Source organism: Misgurnus anguillicaudatus, chromosome 5, assembly GCF_027580225.2.
Source record: "Misgurnus anguillicaudatus chromosome 5, ASM2758022v2, whole genome shotgun sequence".
In the NCBI taxonomy this organism is placed as follows: Eukaryota; Metazoa; Chordata; class Actinopteri; order Cypriniformes; family Cobitidae; genus Misgurnus; species Misgurnus anguillicaudatus.
In genome coordinates, this window is record NC_073341.2 from 26318249 (window position 1) to 26345100 (window position 26852).

The 26852-nt window shown below is 37.9% G+C and overlaps 1 protein-coding gene across 2 annotated transcripts; it reads left to right on the forward strand.

The window, feature by feature from the left end:
• Positions 1-266: 266 nt before the first annotated feature.
• Positions 267-26733, forward strand: ahcyl1 (adenosylhomocysteinase-like 1). 2 transcript variants are annotated; one of them, XM_073867847.1, is made up of 17 exons: positions 267-763; positions 13355-13472; positions 13963-14118; positions 14817-14905; positions 17075-17177; positions 17275-17369; positions 17494-17600; positions 19016-19132; positions 19256-19319; positions 21773-21861; positions 22231-22301; positions 22676-22770; positions 24453-24551; positions 24694-24762; positions 24874-24952; positions 25037-25157; positions 25705-26733. In XM_073867847.1, exons 1-17 carry the CDS (start codon positions 581-583, stop codon positions 25709-25711), a joined length of 1662 nt encoding a protein of 553 aa, XP_073723948.1. In that variant the 5' UTR covers positions 267-580; the 3' UTR covers positions 25712-26733. The 2 variants fall into 2 exon arrangements, with proteins under 2 accessions (XP_073723948.1, XP_073723949.1); XM_073867848.1 differs by having other exon boundaries at positions 13358-13472.
• The last annotated feature ends 119 nt before the right edge of the window (positions 26734-26852 follow it).

Genomic DNA, 26852 nt, shown 5'->3' on the forward strand with positions numbered 1-26852 from the left:
TGCTTTAAACTATGTCTTATGCCAAAAAATGATTTATTTCGTTTTAAGTGAAACAATTGGAACACTGAAAGTATTTTCGTAACTGTAACTGATTTCAGATGCTGCGGCAAACAGGCACGCGCTGCGCAGACTAAAAGACATGACAAAATACCGCGAGAGCGACTCGGAAAGCACGGCTTTCGACTAGCTCACGCGGTACTTTGACGTCATTCGGCAATCAATTTGCGCAGCACAGTGTCGAAGTCGAACACGTTTCTCATCTGCCTGCAGGTGCTCCACTCTTCGCCCCGCCTACCACTCATGATGCTGCTGCTGCCGCCGCCGCCGACCGGACTGCCAAATGTTTTAATCTGTGGTCCATTGCGGCTCTGTGTGAAATGACATTGCACTGAACTTCACCTATCCGCTTTCGTTTTGTGTTCACATTCGACCGTTTTCCTCCACCCGTTAGAAATTTTGCGCAATCACCTCTTCCGCTTTTGAGGAGCTTTACAAACGCGACGTAAGGACGAATCTAGAGGTTACGGAGCTAAAGCACCAGAGCGCAAAATCCTCTGCAGTCGCGTAAATTCAGATTGCCATGACAGACTCTTGCGGGGATGTGAAGCTGGAGGGGAAACAGGCCAGCAAAGAGTTCAAAGAGAGCGAGAACGTTGCCGAAAAATACTCCGCGATGACGGGCACCAAGAACGACATGAACCTGAACGTCGGCGAGCTGCCCGCCGCATTCACTGCGATCCCGACTCACAAATCTGTCAAAAAGGTAAGAGAGCTTTTCTTCGGTCAGCTGTTATGGAATAAACACGAATCGCGCAGTTTTTTCACCCTGTATCATTAGAATGATTTTCCCTGGCTAGAGTTGAACTAGAAGTGCGATATAGTTCATTAGGATCACGTGATACTTTAGTTTTTACTGTAGTAAATTGTAGTATACTGTACCTAATACTATACTATATACTATAGTAATTGCAACACTTTTAATATACATACCTACTATAATATTCTGTAGTGTTAACTATTATGAATTTATAAAGTATAAAATACAAGAGTAGGCTACACTTAACTATTGTACTATAGTAAATTGTCGTAAATTGTGGTATACTGTAGCGAATTATAGCAATTATTAACTTACACTTTATTTATGTGTAAAGTATTTTGTAGTGTTAACTATAGCGAATTGATAAACTGTATTAAATATGAGTAGCCTATTGTATAAATATGTAATATACAAAGTATGTAAACACTAAAGTATGCTACAGTAGTCAAAAGTGTCACTAACCTTTTAGTTGATTAATTCTCAGAAGCATAATTCTCAGGGAATTTGACCATATATGGGTTGGAAAATCATCACAACCAGAAACCATAAAAATGTATAGGATTGTAGGCTATAGGATTGGGTCATAATGGAAATGATACGTTTAATGAAAATTACACTGGTTTCTGTGGGAAACCAATTAACCACCTTTAAATCCAGGAATAACGCACTACATCCCAAAATGCACGACATTAAGGAATTTTGTAATAGTTTTAATAGTAACCAGTTGATAATTCATATTGGAATTTGTAACGGAAACCATTAGCATGGTATTGGTATAAATTATATTATGTAGGACATCTGTAGCCGGAATTTGTCTTGCACTTCTGCACAGATCAAAGAGTGATTATGTGTCATCAGTGGGTAAGTAGACAGGTAGACAGATAGGTATGGCAGATGATCCAGGCCAGATTGTGTAAATGTGTTCAGCGTGGCCCTCTGAAATCTCTGTATGTGTGAGTGGGTGGTAAAAGAGGCACACTACTCTGCCCACTCTCATCAGAGCTGTCAGCTGGTTATACAACAGAGCCAAAGGCTGCTCTTCTGCTCCATTGCCAAATCAATAATGAAGTACATTTCCCTTTCAATACATTTAATTTGAATCTGATTCATTTGATTGATGTTGCAGGGCAAGTATAGTTATCAGTGCATTAATTATTATGCATACAGATAAAAAGCATTCAGGAGGTAGCCTAGATAAACGTTCAACTAAATGTCCGACTTGCATATTTGCACCATATGTGCAAAAAGTTCTTCCCAATCTTAAACCATCAGAACGTTGGTGGCACAGATCTTCACTCATTCTTTGGACGTTTATTGTTTTAAACAATAAATGACCATAGCATGATCTGCTCAGTTTTTTATTCTTATCAACCAAGTTACCTTGAAACAAGCAAAGTCTGTTTTAGAATAAACAATGTGGATCATAAGACTTTCTATTGTTTGATGTGTATTGTGCTGTTTGCTCTTCTGTACTCCTGCGTTTGTATGTGCTGGCAGGCCTTCCCCTATTGATCCCAGTTTTCGTTGCAATTGTATATTTTCCTCCTCACAGTTTGAGAACGTGAGAAAGTTTCTCTCTCAGGTTCTCTCTCTGGTCCACCGCTGGCTTTGAGCAGGAGATCCGATAACCTTGCGAAAAGAAGCTGCATTGAGTTTGAGAAATATGACACACATCTACAGAGGGACTTGGGAACATTTTCTTCTGCATTTCTTAGACCGAATCTTGGCATGGGGCTGCAGTCAGGCCCTATACCTGCTGAGAGCTCAGCACTGATTCTGAGTTCTTCTCATTGTTATCGTTCTCAGTGTTGTCTATTCAAACATGCATTTGGACCTTTATATGAAAAGAACACAAAACGAAGAGTTTCTTTCTCCTTGTTGTTTTGTAGATCTGTTCTTCTACACAGCATTTCATTTCACTTGCCTTTAACTGGGATAACAAAGTTGTTTTTTGTGGTACCACTTTTGACTTACAATTTAGAGCACAGAATTGCTTTTGTTTTAGTACTTATTCCTGACATATTATACTTCGATATTAGATCAAGTTTAAGGGAACTTTGGAAAGCCACTAGTTGAACATCCAGTTCTGCTGAATGGACCTATTGAGCGTTTATGCGGCAGCTGTACGTCAGTAGAATTTTTTTTTCTTTCTTCGTTTGGATAAACAGCAGTATACTGTTTTTGTACATTCCAACACCCCTTTACGTCTGGAGGCAGGAGTATGTAAATAGCCACGGTGCATGTAGAAATAGCCGCTTTACATGTCATCTCAAATAACAAACATGACAGCTATGAGAAATAAGGAGTATTGATTAGCAAAGATAACTTCTAGAAAGGTAATCAACATTGACATTGACATTAAAGGGGGCGGGGCACTCCACTTTTTTTGAAAATATGCTCATTTTTCAGCCCCCCTAGAGTTAAACATTTGATTTTTACCGTTTTGGAATCCATTTAGCTGATCTCTGGGTCTGGCGCTACCACTTTTAGCATAGCTTAGCATAATCCATTGAATCTGATTAGACCATTAGCATCGCGCTCAAAAATAACCAGAGTTTCGATATTTTTCCTATTTAAAACTTGACTCTTCTGTAGTTACATTGTGTAATAATCAAGGACTTTGCTGCCGTAACGCAGTGATGTTGCGCCGGGGCCGAAGCTGGTCCCCTGCGATTTAAAGATACTAAGGGAACTTTTTTCGGCTGCTGCGTAATATCATTGCACCTCCTGTAGCCATGTTACTGCAGCAAAGTCCTTGATTATTAAGCCAGAATGAGAGTATAGTTCCTAGCCGTAAATGCATAGAAAATCGCAACTTTTTATTTTCCGTCAGTCTTAGTACTAGGGATGCTCCGATCAGGATTTTTGCAGGCGATACCGATCACCGATTTGTAATCTTCGTGATCGTCCGATACCGATTCCGATACCGATTTTTTTTTTAAGCTGATATGCAAGCTCTTTGATGACTGTAACTGTTCCATTTTTTCTAGATAAAATAATACCATGGATGTTGCCTTTGTTATATTACTTGCAGTAAATATTATTGTTTTAATAGAGACTCAAATAAATAAGCACAACAAATATTTATTCTGCAAAGAGAAATTTTATATGGCTTTAAAAAGGCTTATGTCTCCTAAAAGTAGGGATGCTCCGATCGATTGGCCAATAATGCTTGCTATGTTTCTCAATGAATTACGGTGAAATGGCGCTACATCCAAAAGCCAGGGGGCGCTCTCGTGCAGAAACTCAAAATGCGCTGTAGACGAAGAACAATACACACGCAACTGTGATGACACGCAGCTCCATGAAATGGCTGAAGGATATATTTATATTGCTGTTCTTCAAACCTTTTCAGGTATTTTCATAATAATAAAGAATATGTTTAATAATTATGTTTGATGAGTGTTGCTTTTTCAAATGCATGTTATAAACGACTCAAACTAACAGTGATTTTAGATCGATAAGGACTTACTGATTGAAAGCCGTAGTACACGAAATAGCTGTAATAAGATCGGCTGTCCGATTCAGAATAGTGATCGGCCACGTATTATTAGTGGAGATCGGCATTGATCGGAGCATCCCTACCTAAAAGTACTGAAAATAAAACACTTCACAGTCTTTACTGTATTAATTAAAATATACACGCATTCGTATGAAGTATAAAAGTTCTTTAGTTAAGAGCAGAGAGTGATTTTATTGAGAGATGAATTAGGTTACTGCAGCTTTAAGACGTGAGAGAGATTGCTCTGTTCACGTGCACTGATGACAGGCTGCTGTGTGTGGGCGGCGGCTGAACGCAGACAAGCAGCTGTGAGGAAAATAAACGTTTAAACGCTCAAAACTTTAAAACGCATGCAAATAATAAACTTTTGGCATGAGGATGCAATTGTCCGTGATAGATATGTGTGGTATACGCTGTTTGATGGGGATGTGAAGACGCCTCGCGCTGTTGACTGGAGCGCGTCCTCATAGAAAATACGCATATCTCTGTAAAGTCAAAGAGAGACATACAAATCTGCACGCCGCACATGAGCAACGGGTGTAAAAATGCTCGCGCTACGTAAAAAATGTCTTTAATTGCAGCCACATTCAGGATCCTTTTGATGACAAAAGTAAACAGAAAGATCGGTTTATGAGATCGACAGATTTAGCGAGCACCGATCGAGTCATTTAATGCCATTATCGGCCGATACCGATTGGCGGCCGATCGAACGGAGCATCCTTACTTAGTACACGATGTAACTACAGAAGAGTCAAGTTTTAAATAGGAAAAATATTGAAACTCTTTGTGTTTTTAGGCGCGATGCTAATTGTCTAATGAGATTCAATGGATTATGCTAAGCTATGGTAAAAGTGCAAGCGCCAGACCCGGAGAGAAGCTAAATGGATTCCAAAACTGTAAAAATCAAGTGTTTAACTCTAGGGGAGCTGGAAAATGAGCATATTTACGAAAAAAGTAGAGTGTCCCTTTAACACTTTGTGTACTTGCATGTGGAGCAAGTCAAAGCGTGGACTAAACATTTAAGACTGGACTGTGCACTTCCCAAAAGATTGTAGTAGATGAGCAGCAGTCTATAATGAGAATTTGAACATTTTGATACATTTGTAATAATTGTAAATCTATTTAAAATTATAATTGTATTATAATAACAGTAATAATAGTATTATAATAACATAGCATATATGTTTAATTTTTAACTCATAAATATGATATTGAATATCTATCTATCTATAAAATAGATTATTCACAAGATCATTCAGGTAATTTGGTTTTGAAGTATGTTTTTGTTACCAGCTTAGAATCACTACAAGCAAAAATGTAAATCTGAAATTGGATAAAACACAGTTTAAAATACTATTTTGATGAATTAAAAAGAATTCAGACTTCATAGAAAAGTTTTCTTAAGGTTGTTATATTGGCTACAAATAAGATGCATATGAGTGCATTCAGTGCAAATATTGTGAGATGGGTATCAATGGGCAGAATACAGACAAAAGAATAATAATTAGCAGCACTTTACAGTCAGATATCGTGCTTGTTTTACCAAATACAAACACGGCACAGCTTGATGACCCCAGGACTTAATTTGGTAACACCAGGGTCTTCTTGAGTGTGTGCAAGAAAGAAAGAAACACTGAAACTACATCCATTCTTTTAGAAAAATAGTGACATAATTTAAGAAAATAAACTAAAAAGAGTTGAAAACTAGAACAAAACACAGCAGGAACAAACTTAAACTGAATAAAACAAAAACACCTTCCTAAAGTGTACACAGATGTTAAATGCGGAGTGCACAATGTTTGAAAGCCAATGTTGATATTTAAAATCACCTAAACAAACACGCCCCTACCCCAATAGAATCTATACCTTCTTTTAAAAGACCCGCCCCACACATACGCAACCCGGCAAGGATGTCGGTTAGTTAGACCCGCTCCTTACTGCTGATTGGCTATACGTGTGTTTTGGTAGTCGGCCCGTCTCCTTTTCCAAAGCGTTTTACAAACATTGTGCACTCCGCCTTTAAAGGGATAATTCACCCAAATATGACATTTCTGTCATCATTTACCCACCCGCATGTTGTTCTAAACTTGCATTTATTTTACGTGTCTATCATTTGTGTGTTGCATGCTTAGATCGTCCAAATTACACCGATCAGAAGGTGGTTCCCACACACTTACTTTACTTGGGCGGCTCTCTCAAATATATTAACAACTGCCCACGTATATTTAACATCAAATTTTGTCTTTTTCTGTCCTTGATAATGACATTATGCGTGCGAGCACGTCGTGTCTTTTCTGATGAGTTCGCTGTGCGTTCGCATGCTTTCTGTTTCTCGATGAATTAGGTGCGACGCAAAGCTCAGTGTCACATTGTATCCTTCCATGTTCCTGAACTTGATCATAGTTGTATCCATTAGAGGTCTTCACGGAAGGACACGAGTCTATATTTTGAAAGGTCATCAGGTCCGAGTCGGTCCCATTTTAATTACTTCAGGTACCGGGTCTGTTTAAACCCAAGTCGATCAGAGACGGCCGTGAAGAGTCAGTCAGCGCTAACGTACTATAGCGCATGTGCAGTGTCAAGCGTACCTCCGGTTTCTATGGCGATGAAAACTGACTCTTGTTTATATAAAGTCGCTCGCACTGCACTTTCTTTCTCCCATGTTTATAGTATTGTTATCAATGAACCGTCTTTTTATATCTAAAACGTTTGCTACAAAGATGGTAGCAAATAACCAATGTTAATGGCAAGCCCATTGTACTGAACGAGCAGCTCAAACTGTCAAACAATCATTATGTAAGCTGAATCTACATACTTTATATAGAGTATACTTTTGAATCTAAAATAATGACGGATTAAGCTCTTTTAATCTGCAACAGAGGAATAGAAAGAGAGGCACTTACTGCTTCTACACAAACCAATCAACTTTATAATCTTTAGACCTATTTACAATCCATAGACCTGCATTGTCTATCATTAATATACTATATATTTTATTGTATAAAGTTAGTCTTTCTACACCTCTCACAATGTTAATAAATCCCTTTAAAGGGGGTCATATTCACAAGTTCATTCAGCTTTGTTCATGTCAAAGAGAAAGGAAAGAGAGTTTGGAGGGGTTGGATTTATGAAATTAATATAAATATTCAATAAATCAAAGTACTGTGTTATGGTCACACATTACTAGTTTTTTGTCACATGTATAGCATAGTTTAATTACATCTTTAGAATATGCATTACCTCTTTATTTCATTACATATCTAAATGCTAAAATAAAAGCAAATAAAAATATAATCTCTCTAAGTAAGAATATCGCAAGACATATCGCCATCGCACCCACCAACAGAACTATCGCATATCGCATATTTTCTCATTATCGTGCAGCCCTAACCTGTATGAGTTTTTATTTTGATGAACACAAAAGAAGACATTTTGAATGATAAGCACACAGCTGCTGAAACCATTGACTTCCATAGTAGGAAAAGAAATATTATGGAAGTATTGTGATAAATGATGAGAAAAATATTTTGACTTCCTACAATGGAAGTCAATGGTTGGAATTAGCTTTGTGCTTACAATCATTTCTCAGGGTATCTTCTTTTGTGTTTATCGGAAAGGAGAAATTCATACAGGTTTAGATGAGAAAATGATGACAGACTGATTTTCATTTTGGGGGAACTATCCCATTTAAGTTGCCTGCATTGCACAGTACAAGTCATGGTTTTTAAGTCCAAGTTTATACATTCAACCTTGTTAACCTGCAACATGGACGATTATAGAACTTGGTGGATTTCCTGAATAGTTTTAGTCAGATCTCAGAATAGAGCTGACCTCCGTGACCCATAGTGGATTCTTCAGGGATTTCGAGAAACGAGTTTAATTCCCCGCAGAGCCCGTTTTTATTAGCCAGCCTGAATTAACTCTGCAGGAGAGTCTGTTTCTTACGCCACCAGGAAAATCCTGTGGGATTACAATGCTCCAGGACAACATATTTTATTGTTATTCCTGCATTAAAACGCCACGAATATACACGACCCAGTGGATTTTAGAAATCGAGAGAGCGAATGAAGCTGGTTGGGTTTTTAAGTGGTTGATAGGTTGCTGTGTCACCTCCCATACCCTCATGTCCGTTGCAAGTTCTCTACCAGTCTGCAAAAACCTCCCCTTCCCTCCACCCTCCCGTGTGTTTAACTATGCTGGTGAAACTTCAGTTTTAACAATACACAGGCCAGAGGGAGCCGTCACAGGCAGGGACCATGAACTATGGCAATGACCTTCCCAGGGTAAGATCTATAATTTCTTCTCATCCTTTACAGCGGGACACTGCAAAATGAGTCTATGGGTATTTGGGGATTTATTTCTGCAAAAACATGATTTATTATACGAGTCAGAAGTACAATGATAGAAGCTATTAATACAATTCAGTTTAACCTTAATGTGATGTCATACTATTCAATTGTGATCTAATTGAATTGACCTTTAAAGCTTCCTGCTCAGCAGCAATTTGCTCGAAATGACCTATAAAGATGAGAAACTGTAATAGACCAATGAACTTTTTCCTTCCTGCTCGGAATTATATGAATCACTGTCAACATGCTGGCACGCTGGAAAAGCTTAAGGAAATCTTGAAAAAGTTCCAATATATTAAGTTCTCAGTTCCTCCTTATTTGCGTAGGAAGATTTGAGACATGATGTACTGGTTTCCTAAAGACTGATTAAGCCTAGACTAAAATAGACCTGTATGATGGTAGAGCCATAGAGTCTGAGAGACTGAATTGAGTATTTGTGGCTCTTGCACTGTAAAAATTGGTGCTAAATAGCACTAAAAGCTCGTAATAATAATATATAGCACCTATATAGCACCTATGAAGAACCATACGGGGGGGATATAGCACCACTAGCACCACATATGGTTCTATATAGCACAATATGGTTCTACACAGGTGCTATATGGTACTTAAAATGGTTCCCTTATAAATACCAGTAGACAACTTTTAGTGCTACTTAGCACCGTTTGTTTTTAAGGGTGTATACAGTACGACACTGCCAAATAGGCATTCGATTTTTGACATAATTCACAACTCTCTGATTATGAAAGTGGGATGTTATGGGTTTGATGCAGGTGATGCATGACTGATAAAGTGTTTGCTGAACCAATGCTAATAAATGTAAATAAAATTGTGGTCCGATAACGCCTTTGTAGTTCAATTGAGAAATTACATGAGGATTATATATAAAGTGGTCACTGTTGTGTCACTCACTTTTAGTAAGGAGCTCTGCCTAAGGACACAATCCCGCCTCACAATGGCATTTCTTTTATCATTCCAATTTCCTTCGAACATACCGTAAGATTGTGTGTTGTGTCAACTTCACCTGAATGCCCCGCAGTTTTATATCCAAACATATTTGAAGTTGAAACTTGAGGGCCGTCTGGCCTGTGTTAGAAAAGAGATTAACATATTTATGATGATGTTAAAGGAAAACTGCAGAATTGAATTACCTGGTGATTGGATCCCAGATTGTTATCATAAAAGTGTGTATTGTAGGTCACTAATATCTGATATCTTTATAGCATGTGCTTTTTGTATTGTTTAAAATCTTTAAGTATTCTGGAAAGTCCCCTTAGGAAAGATAAACCTCTTCAACATTTCTTCTAGAAGGCACTGAGATTTAAAGGAGACCGATAGATGACTAAAGGGGGTCGCACACCGGCCGCGCAGCTTTGCTTAGCGCCGTTCTAAAAAACTTGAACACATTGCTTTCTATGATTATACGCACACCCCGGATGCCGACAGGTGGCGCCTGTCCGTGCCGCCCAGGCCAGCTACGGCTCAGAAAGTTGCTCAAATCCCTGTCGTGCCACAGAGCGCCAATCACATAGTTTAACATTAAATAACATAATATTTGTCCCAAATCATTAACGATTAACATTGGCTGCAAACGTATATTTAGCATTTTGAAGTAGACGCTATCCGACGAAGCTCGTGCTATTTAATGTGCACTTCCAGTTTATGATACCTCCGAGTTGTACTAGACGCGACGCTGAGCTGCGCAGCCAGTGTGCGAACTCCCTTTAAGTTAAATCAGTGGTTATCAAACTAGGGGCCCATTGGCAGATGCAAGATGGTGCCGGGTTGAGTGGGCGGGACTTATAGCAGTTTTTATGCTATTATATAATAACATTTGACAACCACTGAGTTAAAGGGACTGTAAGTAGAATTTTAAGTGTTTTATTAATCAAAGTCAATGTCTTTATTCATAAATATGTCCTTGTTGGTGTCAAATGACCTCTGCCAGTGATCTGACTTTTCTTTGTAAGCTTAGAATTTCTTCTTTTTACTTACATTAAATGGGTAAGTCCAAGGAGGCTTCCATATCTTTCTTCCATACTGATAAACTATAATAGCAGAGAGGGACAAAAAGCACTAGCCTACCAACGTGTTTCCACAACGCGTTTTCATTCAGAATACGTGAACCAGCTGAAACGGACAAGGAGATCAGTGAGTTCATAACGGCTGCCGTAATTGCAACACGCATTAAGGCGAGGCGCTAGAGAGCACTGTTCATTTTTAATGCAAAATCCACCACTTGATGGGGTAAATCCTACTTATTGCCCCTTTAAGGTCTCTTTTTTATTCGATCTGTGAAAAAGTTCCTACCATTCTCACCAGTTTCAGAAGCTATAATACAGATTTATGCTGTCTATTAGTTTTACATTTAAGTATTTAGCAGATGCTCTTATCCAAAACGACTTGCAACTTTGAGGAAAGCAAAAGAAGCGATTTATCCTAGGGAGGTAATAATATAAGAAGTGCTGTACAAAGTTACAGCATTTAAAAAAAAATAGATCAAACCTTAGGTCTCTTGAGCTATAAAAGAGCAATACAATTTTCCACTGGGTCTGTATTGCCTTTAACTCACAGTAGGAATTGTGATGGCAGCTGTGTTTTGTGTGGGTGAGGGAGAAGCTGTTTTTCTTGGGTAAAATTATCATGAAATGAGTTTCATGAGCACTGTAAATATTTCATAGAAGCTGTAATTATTTGTAAAAGTATACAGTAAGTACAAACAAACACACACCCACAGATACATCGAATCTCCTTACATACCTTCAACTCAGAATTCACAGACGCAATTGTTAAGGTCGAAAGGTAAAAGATCCACAGTAACCATTAGTGTGATGCGTAATATAATTGCATAGTTGACAAAATATATATATTTTTTATTTGTGCCAACAGTCCACTTTTGGTTACATATCGATCCAAATGGATTGGTAATAATAAGCTCTGTTGCTAATGCTAGTTGTTCGAGAGCCGGTCTTGTAACCCAAGAGATCGAGTCGGTTCATGACCGGCTGGTTGCGACTGAAGTGCCCTTGAGCAAGGCACCTGTCCCCAATGCTTCATATTCATATTCCCAGTAAATCTGGGTCTTTAGATGCTTCGATGCTTTGAAAGATGCATAAATCAAAAGCAGTTCTGCTTTAGAGATGTGATTCACCTGCGTATTACTACTAAGATCTAATAGTCCAGATGTCCCTTACTTCTTTATGTTACATTTATGTAAAACAGTTTGTCCTTCAATGCTATTTATAGCTTCCTTTGGGCTATATTATGACTGTAAATGTTTGAAGCTGTGCTGTTCCAAGTATTTTGCTGTATTTCATTTTCTGTACTTTTGTAGGTTTCATTGTTTGATAAAATCTAAAGAAGTAGAAATGAAGCCAGGAGTACAGACTTAAAACCTGCACTATCCAACCACGGCACTGCCATTTAGTGCAGAGATCCGCTCATTTGCATTTAAAAGGAGACACCCAAAAATGGCACAATTTTGCTTATACCTACAAAGTGGCAATTTTAAAGGATTAGTCCATTTTCCCAAAAGAAAAATCCAGATAATCCACTCACCACCATGTCATCCAAAATGCCGATGTCTCTCCTTGCCAAGTCGAGAAGAAATTGTGTTTTTTGGGGAAAACATTGCAGGATTTTTGTCATTTTGATGGACTTTGATGGAGCCCAACATTCAACACTCAACTCAACACGTAACAGTTTTTTTCAACAGAGTTTCAAAGGACTATAAACAATCCCAAACGAGGCGTGGGGGTCTTGTCTAGCGGAATGATTTTCATTTTTGACAATAAAAATAACAAATATACACTTTTAAAGCACAACTTATCGTCATTTAGATCCGGTCGTGATGCGCCAGCTGACCCCACGCAATACGTCAAGAGGTCACAGAGGACGAACGCGAAACTCCGCCCCAGTGTTTACAAGTGTTGAGAAAGAGGACCGTTCCTACGTTGCTGTATGTCAACTGATACTAATCAATGTCTTTGTGTCAGTTTATTGTTTAAAATGGTCCGCAAATGTCCTTTTTATATATGTAACACGTGACCTCTCTACGTCACTACGCATTTACGTTAGGTCGTGCTGGACCGGACCTAGACGAAAAGTTGTGGTTTAAAAGTACACATTTGTTATCTTTCTTGCCAAAAACGACAATCGTTTTGCTAGATAAAACCCTTATGCCTCGTTTGGGATTGTTTATAGTCCTTTGAAACTCCGTTGAAAAAAACTGTTAAGTGTTGAGTTAAGTATTAAATGTTGGGCTCTATTAAAGTCCATTAAAATGAGAAAAATCCTGCAATGTTTTTCTCAAAAAACATTATTTCTTCTCGCCTTGACAAAGAAAGACATCAACATTTTGGATGACATGGTGGTGAGTAAATTATCTGGATTTTTCTTTTAAGAAAATGGACTAATCCTTTAACATGTTATAATAAATTATCTATATGGTATTTCGAGCTAGAACTTCACATAGGTATTCCGCAGACACCAAAGATTTATTTGACATCTAAAAAAAGTCTTGTGAAATGTCCCCTTTAACTGATGTTGTAATATGTAGTAGTAACTGTATTACTTACATTATTTTTCTTTATTCTACACTGCCATAAAGCTGAATACTACAGTAACATGTGTTTGTTCTTATCTCTTTTCCATTGTGTCTTTTTCCGTACCACCATCTTCCTTTAGCAGATTCAGTTTGCCAACCAAGAGGATAAACAGGAGTTCAGCAAGTTCCCTACAAAGACGGGACGACGCTCTCTGTCTCGCTCCATCTCACAATCTTCAACAGACAGCTACAGCTCAGGTTTGACCCACATTCACCTTTATTGCTGCTGCTGCTGCACCACCAACTATACTTTACATAACATAACATAACATATATTATAGTTCTGTATTTATTTGATCATTTATCAGAATAGGAATGGTTTGAATTGCTAATGTAAAATCCCATCAAAAAAAAACTGATATACCTGAAACAGTTATTTTCTTGTTCGTCCTAGTTTGTGTGTTGTGTAACATAATCCCAGACCAGCTTAAAGAGAGCACTACAGACTTTTAGTAGCATTGGCCCTGAATCAGACAAATTCATATGCGTAAATCTTTCATAATACCAAATAAGTGAGGGATAAACATTTCTGGCATGTTTGTGCATGTTGATGGATTCCCTTTACCCCAAACAGTTCTCAACAAATTATTTTTATATTTCAGAATTCCTTTGCATTATATTTAATTCAAAATGTTTAACTTTCTGTGTATATTGTTGCTTATGCCAACGTGTTTTCCTGTTAATACAGCTGCTTCATACACCGATAGTTCAGACGATGAGACGTCTCCCCGTGAGAAGAGCCAGGTCAACTCAAAGGGCAGCAGCGACTTCTGCGTCAAAAACATCAAGCAGGCCGAGTTTGGTCGGCGGGAGATCGAGATCGCAGAGCAAGATATGTGTTCACCTGTTACGGTTTGTACTTTGTGCTGGGTTTTCCAGTCTCAGCATTACAACGGCATGTTCACGGACCGCCTTCCATCTCTCAGCTGACTGTCAGATGGGTATTGCTCACGAAACTGCAAATCACTGGTAAACTTTAATCTGTTTAGGATCAGACATTTCAGAGGTCATTAGTCAAAGGTCTAGCTACAAGAGATGCTTACATCTGTGTGGGAACATTTTGGTTCCCATGTGATGTCAACAGTTTGCTTAAGCCTTAAGATGGTTTTACTTGCATAACCATTACAGTACAGATCTTTTTCTATGTAAACATTGGAAGATTAGCTATTATTTTCCTCTATTGTCTCTCTGTCAAATTTTGCAAATTAATGTAAAGTAGCCTACTGTTGACAAAAGTCATTTGTTTTACCTGTTGCAAATACATAGAAAGGGTTGAATAAATGCTATCAGCAGGATAAGCTTTGGTAACAGCTGCTGCTGCTGTCAAGAACAGTCTTTGGTTTCATTTATTTGCAGAATCTTATAGTTTTTGAAGGGATGGGTCAAGATCAATGTCACCACAATCCGTTCACACTTGAAGTCTTTACCACTTGTATTTTGAACCACAGCTGTTTTCAATGGATTGGCTTCATCTCTGTCGTGCTAGTTTATATCTTCAGTAACACAGCTGTTTTCTCATCACATCCACAGATATGTCTGCACTCATTTCCCTGCGGAAGAGAGCCCAGGGGGAGAAACCACTTGCTGGGGCTAAAGTTGTTGGATGCACTCACATCACTGCACAAACCGCAGTAGGTTCTTCAGGGCTATGCCATCAGTATTATAAACACACTTATACTGCGGGGCTGTTGAATGCTTTATTTTGATTAGTGGGTGTTGATTATTTTTCAATAACCGCACACCCAACCTTTAAAATGTCTTGAAAATAGACACCGGAGTAATATTTTTGGTAACCGTGGTATAAGCGGAATAATTGACTCCGGTCCTTTGAATTATTTAAAATAATGCACAGCCAAGGTGGTAATGCGGCCCGTCATCAATTATTCCTTACTTGTCCTGCAACTACAGTTTGAATTGAACACTATATTGTATCATTTTTTGCATGTATGTGTTTGGCAGATGCTTTTGTCCAATATATTACAAGCTATACATTTTATCAGTGTGTGTTCTCTGGGGTCAAATCCTTGAACTTGAAGTTCTTGCATGTCTTTTGACAAAATATAATGACAACTTGTCATGTTTTCACTTGTCATGAGAACCAATGAGTTTTAAAGTTATCTATGTGCCACCATATAAAAAAATTCTTAGATAAAATGGCATTTTATATAAAACTATTTGTTTGTGTAAAAAACAGATGGCTTGAGGCTAAGGAAATTATGAGAGAAATTTTATTTTTATGAGAGATATTTTGTAAATTCACTACTGTAAATGTCAAGAATCTCCACAGGGGAGAGAGAGAATCCAGGCGCAGACTTAAATAAACACTAAATGGATTTTATTAATACAAGAAACTGAAACAAAAGACCCACGAGTGGCAAAACAGGGTAAACCCAATAATAAAACTAAACAGGCTAGACTAACAAACAAACGAACGAACAAATAAACAAAATACAGTATTTTCCAGACAAGACTTACAAGGCTAGAGATGCAGGTAAATACAAAACGAATTAGCACAGGACGAAGGGCATTAAATAGGGGAGAATTAATGAGGGCAACAGGTGACATGAATCAAACAATAATAGGATAATTAACGACGAGACGAGGGGTTGGGGTCAAGAGACGAGACAAGGAAGCACACAGCCCAAACATTAGAGGGTATGTGCGTGAAGCCACCTTTGGGGAAAGTGACTGCGGTTACGCCCACTGAGTGTCAAAAGACAGAGCGGCAGCATTTCAGTACAGCGTTACATTGACGAAAACATGGGGACAATGCGTCTAAATTGGAAAAAGCTGTTGTGCGATAGACTGTACTTACAGATTAACAAGAATTCAGAGCTATGGATTTACAGACTGCCAAGAAACACCGAAAGGAGAAGTAAATAGATTGTTCATGCTAACGTCCACAGACTACAGGTGGGTTGATAAGTTGCTAGGGTCACTATCAAGCAGAGGTTTTACTTTCTACTTAAAGGTATTGTTTCAAGGATTTGTATTTTATCCGTGTTTTTCTTTGGAAAACATATATTCCAAAGCATATTATCATAGCATGTACTTTTATTTGAGTAAAAGTACATTAATGTACTTAAATATTAAATGTAAAACAAGCACGTGTTTGTGAGGTGTAATGGGGTGGAGATTATGATGATATGCTTTGCAATGTATGTTTTCCAAAGAAAAACACGGGAAAAAATACAAATACTTGAAACAATACCTTTAAGTAGAAAGTAAAACCTCTGCTTGATAGTGACCCTAGCAACTAGTCAACCCACCTGAGGTCTGTGGACGTTGGCATGAACAATCAATTTACTTCTCTTTTCGCTGTTTTTTGGCAGTCTGTAATACGATAGGTCCGAAATCTTGTTAAATCTATACGGATTTCTTGTTAAGTCTATCGCACAACAGCTTTTTCCCCATTTAGATGCATTTTCCCCGTGTTTTCGCTGATTTCACACTGTACACAAATGCTTCCACATAAAACATGGGCCTGTCATAATCCTGCCACAAGGAGCAAAAACTATGACATGAAGACAGGATCATGACAGGAAATATATCAAAAATGTATTTATCATTAGTAAAGATTTTCAAATAGTTGTATCTCGGACAAATATTGTCTTATCCTAACAAACCATACATCAATGGAAAGCTTATTTATTATTTAATTTAAAAAAACTTTACACTTATAACTGATTTTGTTGTCCAGACTGTCACATATAGATTGTAGACCAGTCTATATCAGTCAGGCTGATACACTAGTTTAGTGTATTGTGAGTAAATATTGTATAAAATTGTGTTTCTTTCAGGTCCTGATCGAGACACTAGTGGCCCTGGGCGCTCAGTGTCGCTGGACTGCCTGTAACATTTACTCGACTCAGAATGAAGTGGCAGCTGCTTTGGCCGAAAGCGGTAACCCAATCTTTTGTAGTCTGCCATTTCAAACCTGACTATTTGAATGACCTTGTTATTCTGAACTCATTCCTTATTTACCATGTGCCCTTTAAAGGTGTGTCAGTTTTTGCCTGGAAGGGAGAATCTGAGGACGACTTCTGGTGGTGCATCGATCGCTGTGTAAACATGGAGGGCTGGCAGGCGAACATGGTAAACAGAACTGTCCTAATGAGATTGTAGAAACTGAATCGGTATCTTCAGTTCAAAACAATTGTCACGATCCCTATGTGTTTACAGGCTAGTAGTCATCATAACCTGGTTTTGTTTCTCATAGATCTTGGATGATGGGGGTGATCTGACCCACTGGGTGTATAAAAAGTACCCAAGTGTATTTAAAAAAGTGCGGGGGATTGTGGAGGAGAGTGTTACAGGTGTACACAGGTAAGGGTAGACACACATTTCATTGTAAAGATATCTGTCTGTAAACATCAAAGTTTAAATTCAAACATTGATTTCAAATGTTACTTAGTCAGTATTAAAGATATCAAGGTTTTATTTTCACATACAGTCGAGTTTCACAGGCAAGGCTTAAGGCTAGTCCCATAATAAAACAGATGCTTTAGCTGTCTCAATTGAAAATAACTTGCACTGACAGATCTGGAAATATGCCAGTGCTATTGATTTGTCTCAGGATACACCAGTAATGTTATTTTCTAAGGCATTAATTTAACTAAGGCCTAGCCTGACTTTATCTAAGCCTTGACTGTGAAACCAGGCCATAATGTTTACAGAAAAACAAAATCACAAAAAATGGCTTTAGCTGGGTTTTCAGAGACAAGGTCACATACACACTACAAACTTTACAAAGTGACAACTGCATTTAGATGCGGGAGTGAATGCCCTAAATGTTCGTTACATGTCTGGAACAAGACTCACTCCCGAAAATGTGATGATTGACAAGTGAATCCATAGCAACGTTCTGCATTCTCGCGTGCTTATCACTCACAGCTTTGACCAAAATAATTTAACAGCGTTTTGCAATTTAACCACTGTCTTGGCGTTGTGTATTGTACGCATTTGTGAGGCTGCTCCACAGAGGAGTAGGAGGCTGTCTTGCAGTGTTGCCAGGTCCTTGTCTTTTTTGTACGTTTTGGCGCATAACCGTTAATGCTTTAGGCTCATGAAGCGATCAAGATTTTGGTGTTAATAAAGTGTGAAGGTGCAGGTCCCAATATTTAGATCTTTGAGGTAAAGCATTTGGATTTATTTTGGTTTATTATTGGATTTTTCTTGTTTGCTGTTTTTTTCGTGCAAGAGCTGGCAACACTAGTCAGCAAAAGCTCGTGCCTCTGTCATTTTCTGCACCGCGCATACAATTCCTCCTCCCCCCCCCCCTTTTTAGGCATTTATTTTTTCAGAAGAGAGACTTGTCATGTCAATGATGCACGTTTAAACACTTTATTAACTACTAGTTGTTCAGTTCGGTTATGTACACACTATGCAGAGTTTCTGTAAATGCGGTTGTCACTACCTGCATTATGCGGGAGTTAATTCGGTTGTAGAATGTGGTTGTCAGTCCCGCAAATTACTGAATTGTGTCTGTACAGAACAGGATTAAGCATTAAAGGGTAATGTGACAACCAAAGTAATATGCAGTGTGTACAGGACCATATGTGCATACATTCTGCTATGAAAGTCACACATTGGCGAACTTGGTAAATACACATATAATACATAATATATAGCTTTCATATATAGCTAGAGGTGCATAATGTACAAAGTTTGTAATCACTATTACATGTTTATATCAATTGACAACACTTGACACCTAAAAAAGGAATTTTGACTTTTTTTAGGCTGTACCAACTCTCCAAAGCTGGCAAGCTTTGCGTCCCTGCTATGAATGTCAACGACTCTGTCACCAAACAGAAGTTTGATAACCTGTACTGCTGTAGAGAGTCCATCCTGGATGGGTAAGTGCCTGAGATGTTCAGATGTGATTTCATGATTATCTTAGCATATTACATCTTCCTTATCATGTCTGACTAATGCTTATCTAAGAAAAGTAAAATCATCGCCGGCTTCTTTTTCTTTAGTCTGAAGAGAACGACAGATGTGATGTTTGGTGGGAAGCAGGTGGTGGTTTGTGGTTACGGAGAGGTCAGTCAACATTTCCTTTTTTGTAAAATTCCTCAAAGTAGAATCTACATAATCTGCATCATGTAAAAATAATCTGTGAATTTCTCCTAACTGTCAGACCTCAAAGGATTAGGACATATACAGTTATCTCTTAAAGGACAAGTTCGGTATTTTACACTTAAAGCCCTGTTTTCAGATTGTTTATGATGAAATAGAACGGTTTTGACTGAAATTTGGACATATGATGCTGTCCCGAGAATTTTCGGGTGTTTTTTTGCATCACCTCCCACCTCTACAATGGGTCTATATGTGCACTGGAACAATCCTTCCTAAAATGCATTAAACTTTCGTTTACAAAGACGTGAAACTCACCGAGTGGTCAGGGGTGTTCACTGATATGCTCCCACAAAAATCGCTGCAAAAGATGTTTTCCAACAGGTGATTTTGGAATTCGTTGTAAACTTGTGGACCTATTTTTCCAAATGCCTCACACCCTTCCATTGAGAGCTTGAATAATAGACACTCCAGCTCAGTTGGTGGCGATAATCCGCCTTTGCCAATTGCAAGAATAGAAACAAGGTTCCCGGCGCAGAGTAATACCGTACCTCACAGCACATCTAATACAAGTCAATGGAGTTGGACAAAACTACGATAAAACCTGTTGGAGGGCATCTTTTGCAGCGTTTTTTTGCATGTCGGTGGACACCCCTGACCACTCGGTGAGTTTCACGTCTTTGTAAACGAAAGTTTAATGCATTTTAATGCATTTTAGGAAGGATTGTTCCAGTGCACCTATAGACCCATCATTAATTGAAGTTTAGGAGATTTTCCAGACTGTTTTTGTTTTCCATAAAACAAAGCATTAATGGGACTGTCAAGATCTAATAAGATGCTATAAATGGAGTCAATAGGCAATGTGGTATATTAAAGTGTTTTATATCAGTACTTTTATTTTGCTTTGATGGCTGTGTAGCTTTTTTGGTGTTACCTAAATGAGACTTTAGTTTTTTTCTGGATCTTGTTACTCTCATTGTATTGAAAAAACAACATGGAGATAAGTAACTTAAAGAGCCAGTAAGATCCATATTTTAAGCGTCCTATCACTGTTTATAAGTCCCGGACAACAGGTTTAAATGCATACAAGGTAAAAAAAAACACTGTAATTTTCTCAAAATATAAATTTAAGATTACCCCATTTCTCAGAGATCCCCAAACGATTCGTGTGAAGCCGTTCAACGACTAAGTCTGCCTAAACCCCAACTTTCAGTAGCCTACTCTGCTCTGATTGGTCAACTGAGAGAGTCTCCGCACAGACCACAGATCAGTGGCACAGACCAAAATATTCAAACATGTTTTGACCTTGTGATAAAATTTTTTACTGATAATAAATTATCTAAAAAAATACACAACATTAATAATTAATCCAAGCAATAAAAACGACGATAGAAACTAACATTTTACACTCATTTAAGCATTTATGTAAGCTAACCAGGTCATAGCAAGACCGTAAGTGCGGCATTCGTTAGCCGCTTGCTAACGTGACTCTCTGACACTATCTTAAGAGTTTAAACAACGACATCATTCATCATTAATCCAAGCAATAAAAACAACAACAGACATAAACATTTTTACACTTATTTAAGCAAGTATGTAGCTATAATCATACTTAAAGGTTGTGGTTAGGAGATGCATGTGGTTCCAAATAAAGTGGGTACTGAACCATCTTTCATTGTCAAACGTCTAGTAAATCCCTCCCTGAAAAAGTAATTTTAACCACAGATTCTTCATATATCTTCATCCTTTGATAGTGAAAACAACACAAACTGAAAACACAGCGTGATACGATGTTTACACACCAACTAGCTGTGGGCAGGTCATAGTTTTCGTTTCTCCCGTGGGCAAGGAGATTATTATTATGCGAAGTCTTGGTATAACGTGAATAAAGTCAGGTAGGAGATTCAATCCATATGACGACTCGTTTCAGCGATTCAGAGTCGACTCCCTACTTTAGAAGCCAATAACTTTATTAATCGTGCACTTTTTTGGTTCAACTACTTTGCACATTGTTTACATTGATGGACAGCTTCATGACACACTGCAGTACAGGTCATTTTCGATTTTGGATCTGTGTGGCTCTTTAAGTGTTTCTACAGTAAGGTGACTTTTGAAATGAAAAGTGGGGATATTTCCTAGTTCAAAGGTCAAAATATCATGGAAGTCGTATTTGTTATTATCTATAAATAAAAAAACGCGGACAAAACCTTTTTGAATGTTTCTGTCTTTTTATTGTTGTGGGTTTGTGGAGGACAGAACAACTAAATACGAGACTGTCCCCAGAAAATGGGGACATTTGCTAAAAAGTAAAAAATAGTTTGGGTTGAGCAACGTGATGATGACAATATTTTAATTTCCTGTAAACCGTCCCTGAGGTTTCTGCATATGTAATTGCTTTTTCTGTATTGGCTCTGGTGTAGGTAGGAAAGGGTTGCTGTTCTGCCCTGAAAGCACTTGGAGCCATTGTGTGTGTGACAGAGATCGACCCCATTTGTGCCCTTCAAGCTTGGTAAGACAAACACACTCGGACACAATGAGATTATCTGAGTCACCAGAGCCTTAAGCGGTCAATTTTACACAATAAAAATGTTTACTTGCATCTAACTGACAGCCTCTGTATTTATGATAAACCTTTATGAATCAATAGAAAAGGTCTCTATTGTACCAAACCGTATCCATAAACTTGACTCTCTAGAGACGTGCACAAATAACATTAGAGCTCCCCATATATCCCAAGATAATATATTCTGCAAACAAGCCAAAGTGCACATTTATCATGAAGAGACACACATTTTCACCCACTGTCTGTATAAAGACCTCGGATACAAGCTGAATTTGATCCTCAGGTGAATTTGATCTCTTCCTATCTTCTTAATAGCATGGACGGGTTCAAAGTGGTGAAGCTGAATGAGGTGGTCCGCCAAATGGACATGGTTATCACCTGCACAGGTGCGTTTGGTTACAGCTGGTTCATTCCATTTTGAAATCCATTCTCTGTGTTACATAAAGCTCTTATCAGCAAATAGATCCTGCTAGATGCCCTTGCATTCAGAAATTGACACCTGCTGCTGTGCGGCTGGCTACTCCGAAGTGGGCTGGGGAAACTAATATTTGCTCAGCGGGTGATAAAATATCTGTGTTAAACATAATGGAGAGTTAATGGGTTGTCATAAAGTGTTGCATGAGTGTACTGAGACGCGTCCTTGCTGCTAGCAAAAGGCACATCTGTTACATTTGTTTCTCAATTATGTTTTTTTTAATTAAACATATGTTCAAATATGTAATCACATTCTTAAAAATACTTTAATTTATCTTTTCTACAGGGAACAAAAATGTTGTCACCAGAGAGTACTTGGATCGAATGAAGAATGGATGTATTGTTTGTAACATGGGCCATTCCAACACTGAGATTGATGTGGCGAGTTATATGAAAGAGCCATTTCGACTTTCACTGTGTAATAGATTTAAAATTTCCATATGAGAGAAGATTCATGAGCTGTCATGTGTTCTGTTTATTGGTAAGTCAGTTACGTAAAGGATAGGTTGCCCAAAAAAAGTTTTGAGTTAGATAAGTCCATACATACAGTTTTCATCTCCGTGCGTGCCGTACCTCTGTCTGACGCACCCACCGCTAGCCTAGCTTAGCACAAAGACTGGAAGTAAATGGCTCCAGCTAGCATACTGCTCCCAATAAGTGACAAAATAATGCCAACATGTTTCTATTTACAGCGTGTACAAATAACAAGGTCATATGAGCCATTTTTTAAAGGTATACATACTGGGAACTATATTCTCAGAAGGCGAAGCACTGCTACTTGGGGGGAGTGATTTGCTCGCAGCACCTGAGAAGCCCCGTGGTGAGGAGCAGAGTGTTGTGCTAATCACTCCGCCCAAGTAGCAGTGCAAGTAGCAGTGCTTCGCCTTATGAGAATATACAGCAGTTCCCAGTATGTATATGGTTAAAAGATGGCTGTGTCTCATATGACCTTGTTATTTTGTACACACTGTCACTATACAAATCACAACATATAAATAGGAAAATGTTGGCAATATTTTGTCACTTATTGGGAGCAGTATGCTAGCTGGAGCCATTTACTTCCAGTCCCTGTGCTAAGCTAGGCTAGAGGTGGGTGCGTCAGACAAAGTAACAGTACGCACAGAGATGAAAAGGTTATGTATGGACTTATCTAACTCTGGGGGATATGGTGAATAAGCTGAAGTCCCAAAAAGTCATGTTAATGCATTCACTAATTATTACAAATGAAAAGCTCAGACGCAAAAGCCGCTAAACGCCACCTCAGTCAAAAACTTGATAAAAATTATATTGAGCAAAAGCAGGTATTTTAAATTCTTTCGCATTAAATCCGCTAAATCCTGACATCAGGCCATTCAGAAATACTGCTTGATTGGCAAAATCTGTTAAAAGCCACAATAATTTTTCAGCAAAGTCCTCTAAGTACGGAGGAAGAATGGGATGAACAACAGCATGTGTACGTCAATATGTACGAGTTTTTACCTGGCTAAAGAAGGTTTACTGAATATATTAGGAAATTGCCAGAATATTTATTCAGAAAGGACAGAAGAGTGATAGAGACTCAAGATGCAAGACTCTGATTTGTTAAATACCAATGAAACGACTAAAGTGACATTTGTGAAAATAAGGCATTTTATTACTGACTAATAACCTTTCCATTGCCATTAAAGTGACTGCACCTACTAAACCTAAATATAAGAGCCTGAAAAAATGCTAATTTACAAGAAAACATGTCATATGGGTTTTGCATCTGAGCTCCTTCTAATTTTATCGCTAAATGTTGGTTGTCTACAAAAAGGGCTTTTACATCCACAGCTGTTGATGTTCTAGAACAGGGAACACATAAGCAGCAGGGTCACTTAATCAACACGAAAGCCTCTTAGCCGCATGTTTCTGACAGAGTAAAGTGTGCTCACTGTGTACCTTACTGAGTAAATGCTCTTCCAGTGTGTTTTAGCTTCAATCATTCTGTAGTGGGGAATGATAACTTTTACTGTGACTTTGAATGTTCTTTCATTTGTGGGCTTGTGTGTATTTAGCCAACAGACTGTTCTTTTCTGTTCCAGGCGAGTCTGCGGACTCCAGAGCTCACCTGGGAAAGGGTGCGCTCGCAGGTCGACCACATCATATGGCCTGATGGGAAACGAGTCATTTTACTGGCAGAGGTCATTCTCTCCTTTTTTTTTTAATAACTCAGTCCTAGTTTTCTGCTAATGTGCTTTCTGCTCTCAACGTGATTAATCGTGATCCTTTATGTGCTCATGTACTGCATTTTATTGAATCATTGTCATTCGTGTGCCATTTTAGGGCCGTCTATTGAACTTGAGCTGCTCAACGGTACCCTCATTTGTGCTGTCAATCACAGCCACCACTCAGGTAATATAATGTTAAAAGCATAAGTAGGTTTAAAGCATAACTCAGGATTGTGGTGTTGCTAGTGCTTTACCTATTGTGCTACTGATGTTTTGCTATTTGTTTTAATGTTAGGCTTTGGCACTGATCGAGCTGTACAATGCACCAGAAGGTCGCTACAAACAGGATGTCTACCTGCTACCCAAGAAGATGGGTAAGCATTTTCTGGACCCATCACCATTGGTTACTCAAATAAAGCAGTAATGGAATCCTGATATATCATGTTTGTGTGTTTTAGATGAGTATGTGGCCAGCTTGCATCTGCCCAACTTTGATGCTCACCTAACAGAACTGTCAGACGAGCAGGCCAAATATATGGGCCTCAACAAGAATGGACCATTTAAACCAAATTACTACAGGTATAGAAGGGGCTCAGAATCTTATATCGCCTCACTAATCTTTATGGCAAAGTTTACTGTTATGTAGTGTGCTTAATAAATGCAATTATCCTTGTTTTTATGAAAAACTTTTAAGAAATACACAAGAATAAAATTTTAGTGTGCCCTCTGTTGGTCGTCAATGATATTTATACGATGAATATAACCTACAGGGGTTTTCTAGAACATAAAAATCCAGTACAAATCTGATCTATATAATTAATTAAAATAGATTTGAATGACCTTGTCTGTGAAATCCAAGCTAAAGTCTTATAATCGTATTATGATATTAGGAACATCAAAGTTTGATTTCAAATTTGACATGACCTTATGTCAATATTAAAGATATCAAGGTTATATTAAAAAAAAGGAAATCACTGAAATAGTACTTTATCTGGATTTTGCAGAAAATATATTAAATGCCATTATAACTTAATAACGTAACTAGTAAAAACTATAAACAATTAAAAGAAATTAATAGTGTTTATAATAGTCAACATCGGAGTGTTAATTTGTTTTCTGTTTTCAGATATTAGTTGACTGGATGACTTCAGCCTTCAGCAAAGTTGGGCCTGTAATAACCAGTGAATCAAGAAATTTATTTTCTATTATTATTCAACATTTCATAAGTGAAACTTGATTTTACTGAATGTTATTCTTATTTAATAGCGTTACTAACGTCCAGTGGCAAAATATAGTTGTCACTATTAGGCATATGTGCATTGTTAGACTTGATGTATTATAACATGTTGTAAATCATCTTTTAACCTACATAGGAGAGGACCACTATCTATGGCTCTAAACATGTGCCAAATTTTGGTTATAGTTACTGATTCTCACAGGATAAATGATAAGAATTATTATATTTTGTTTTTACATGGTTAATCTGTTTAACGACTATACTCATGAGTGAATGAAAAGATGTCTTTGTAATATAAAAAAGTTAGTTTGACATAATATATCAGATTTTTTCGCATAGAAAAATATAATAGCGTTTCTGAATGAATGTTACTGTTAAAAGCTAGTGTTTTCTGACATTATGATACACACCACTGTGTGTAGAAACTTCTGACCCAGCAGGACCTGCTGTGAAATATACCTCCTTTGGGGGATTTTACCAATTGTCACCAACTTGGATTGGTCTCCCATTCACGCACACTCCAATCATCTCCGTGGCCTTTAATAGTAAAATAGTGTAGACCATTTTATGCTACTGTATGTAGGCCAATCTTAGATGAGAAAATGTGCAAGCAGTTTATGATTAAGATAAGATTTTAAAAATCGTAAGAGGTTTATTATTCCTAATCTTTGATCACTATCAAACACACACATAGTTAATTGAGCACATGTCTCTTGATTATCACTTCTAAAGGACTATACATGTCTTCAGCAGATATCACTGTGAATGCTGTCATTTGAATACTTGTCTTATAAGCACTGTTTGTGGTTGACATTGCATTGTTTGTCATATTGTATGTGTTTCTTCTCCCTAAGTGTCATTCCCTTTCAAGCCTGCCTTTTGAAAATTATTATACAAATAAATAATATCACAAATGTTTGTCATTGTCCTGGAAGTTTTTCACATTTTGTAAGACTTAAACAAAATAATAAAAAAAAAATAATAATATTCTGCGGAATTTAGTAACGGTCTTACTGCAGATATTTGTACAATTAAAA

Bases quoted from the DNA above. Each gene is read 5' to 3' on its own strand.
- ahcyl1 (XM_073867847.1), top strand. From the start codon at position 581: ATGACAGACTCTTGCGGGGATGTGAAGCTGGAGGGGAAACAGGCCAGC. The intron at 24,763-24,873 runs GTAATATAATGT...TTTTAATGTTAG, and splicing joins CAATCACAGCCACCACTCAG to GCTTTGGCACTGATCGAGCT. The intron at 24,953-25,036 runs GTAAGCATTTTC...TGTGTGTTTTAG, and splicing joins CCTGCTACCCAAGAAGATGG to ATGAGTATGTGGCCAGCTTG.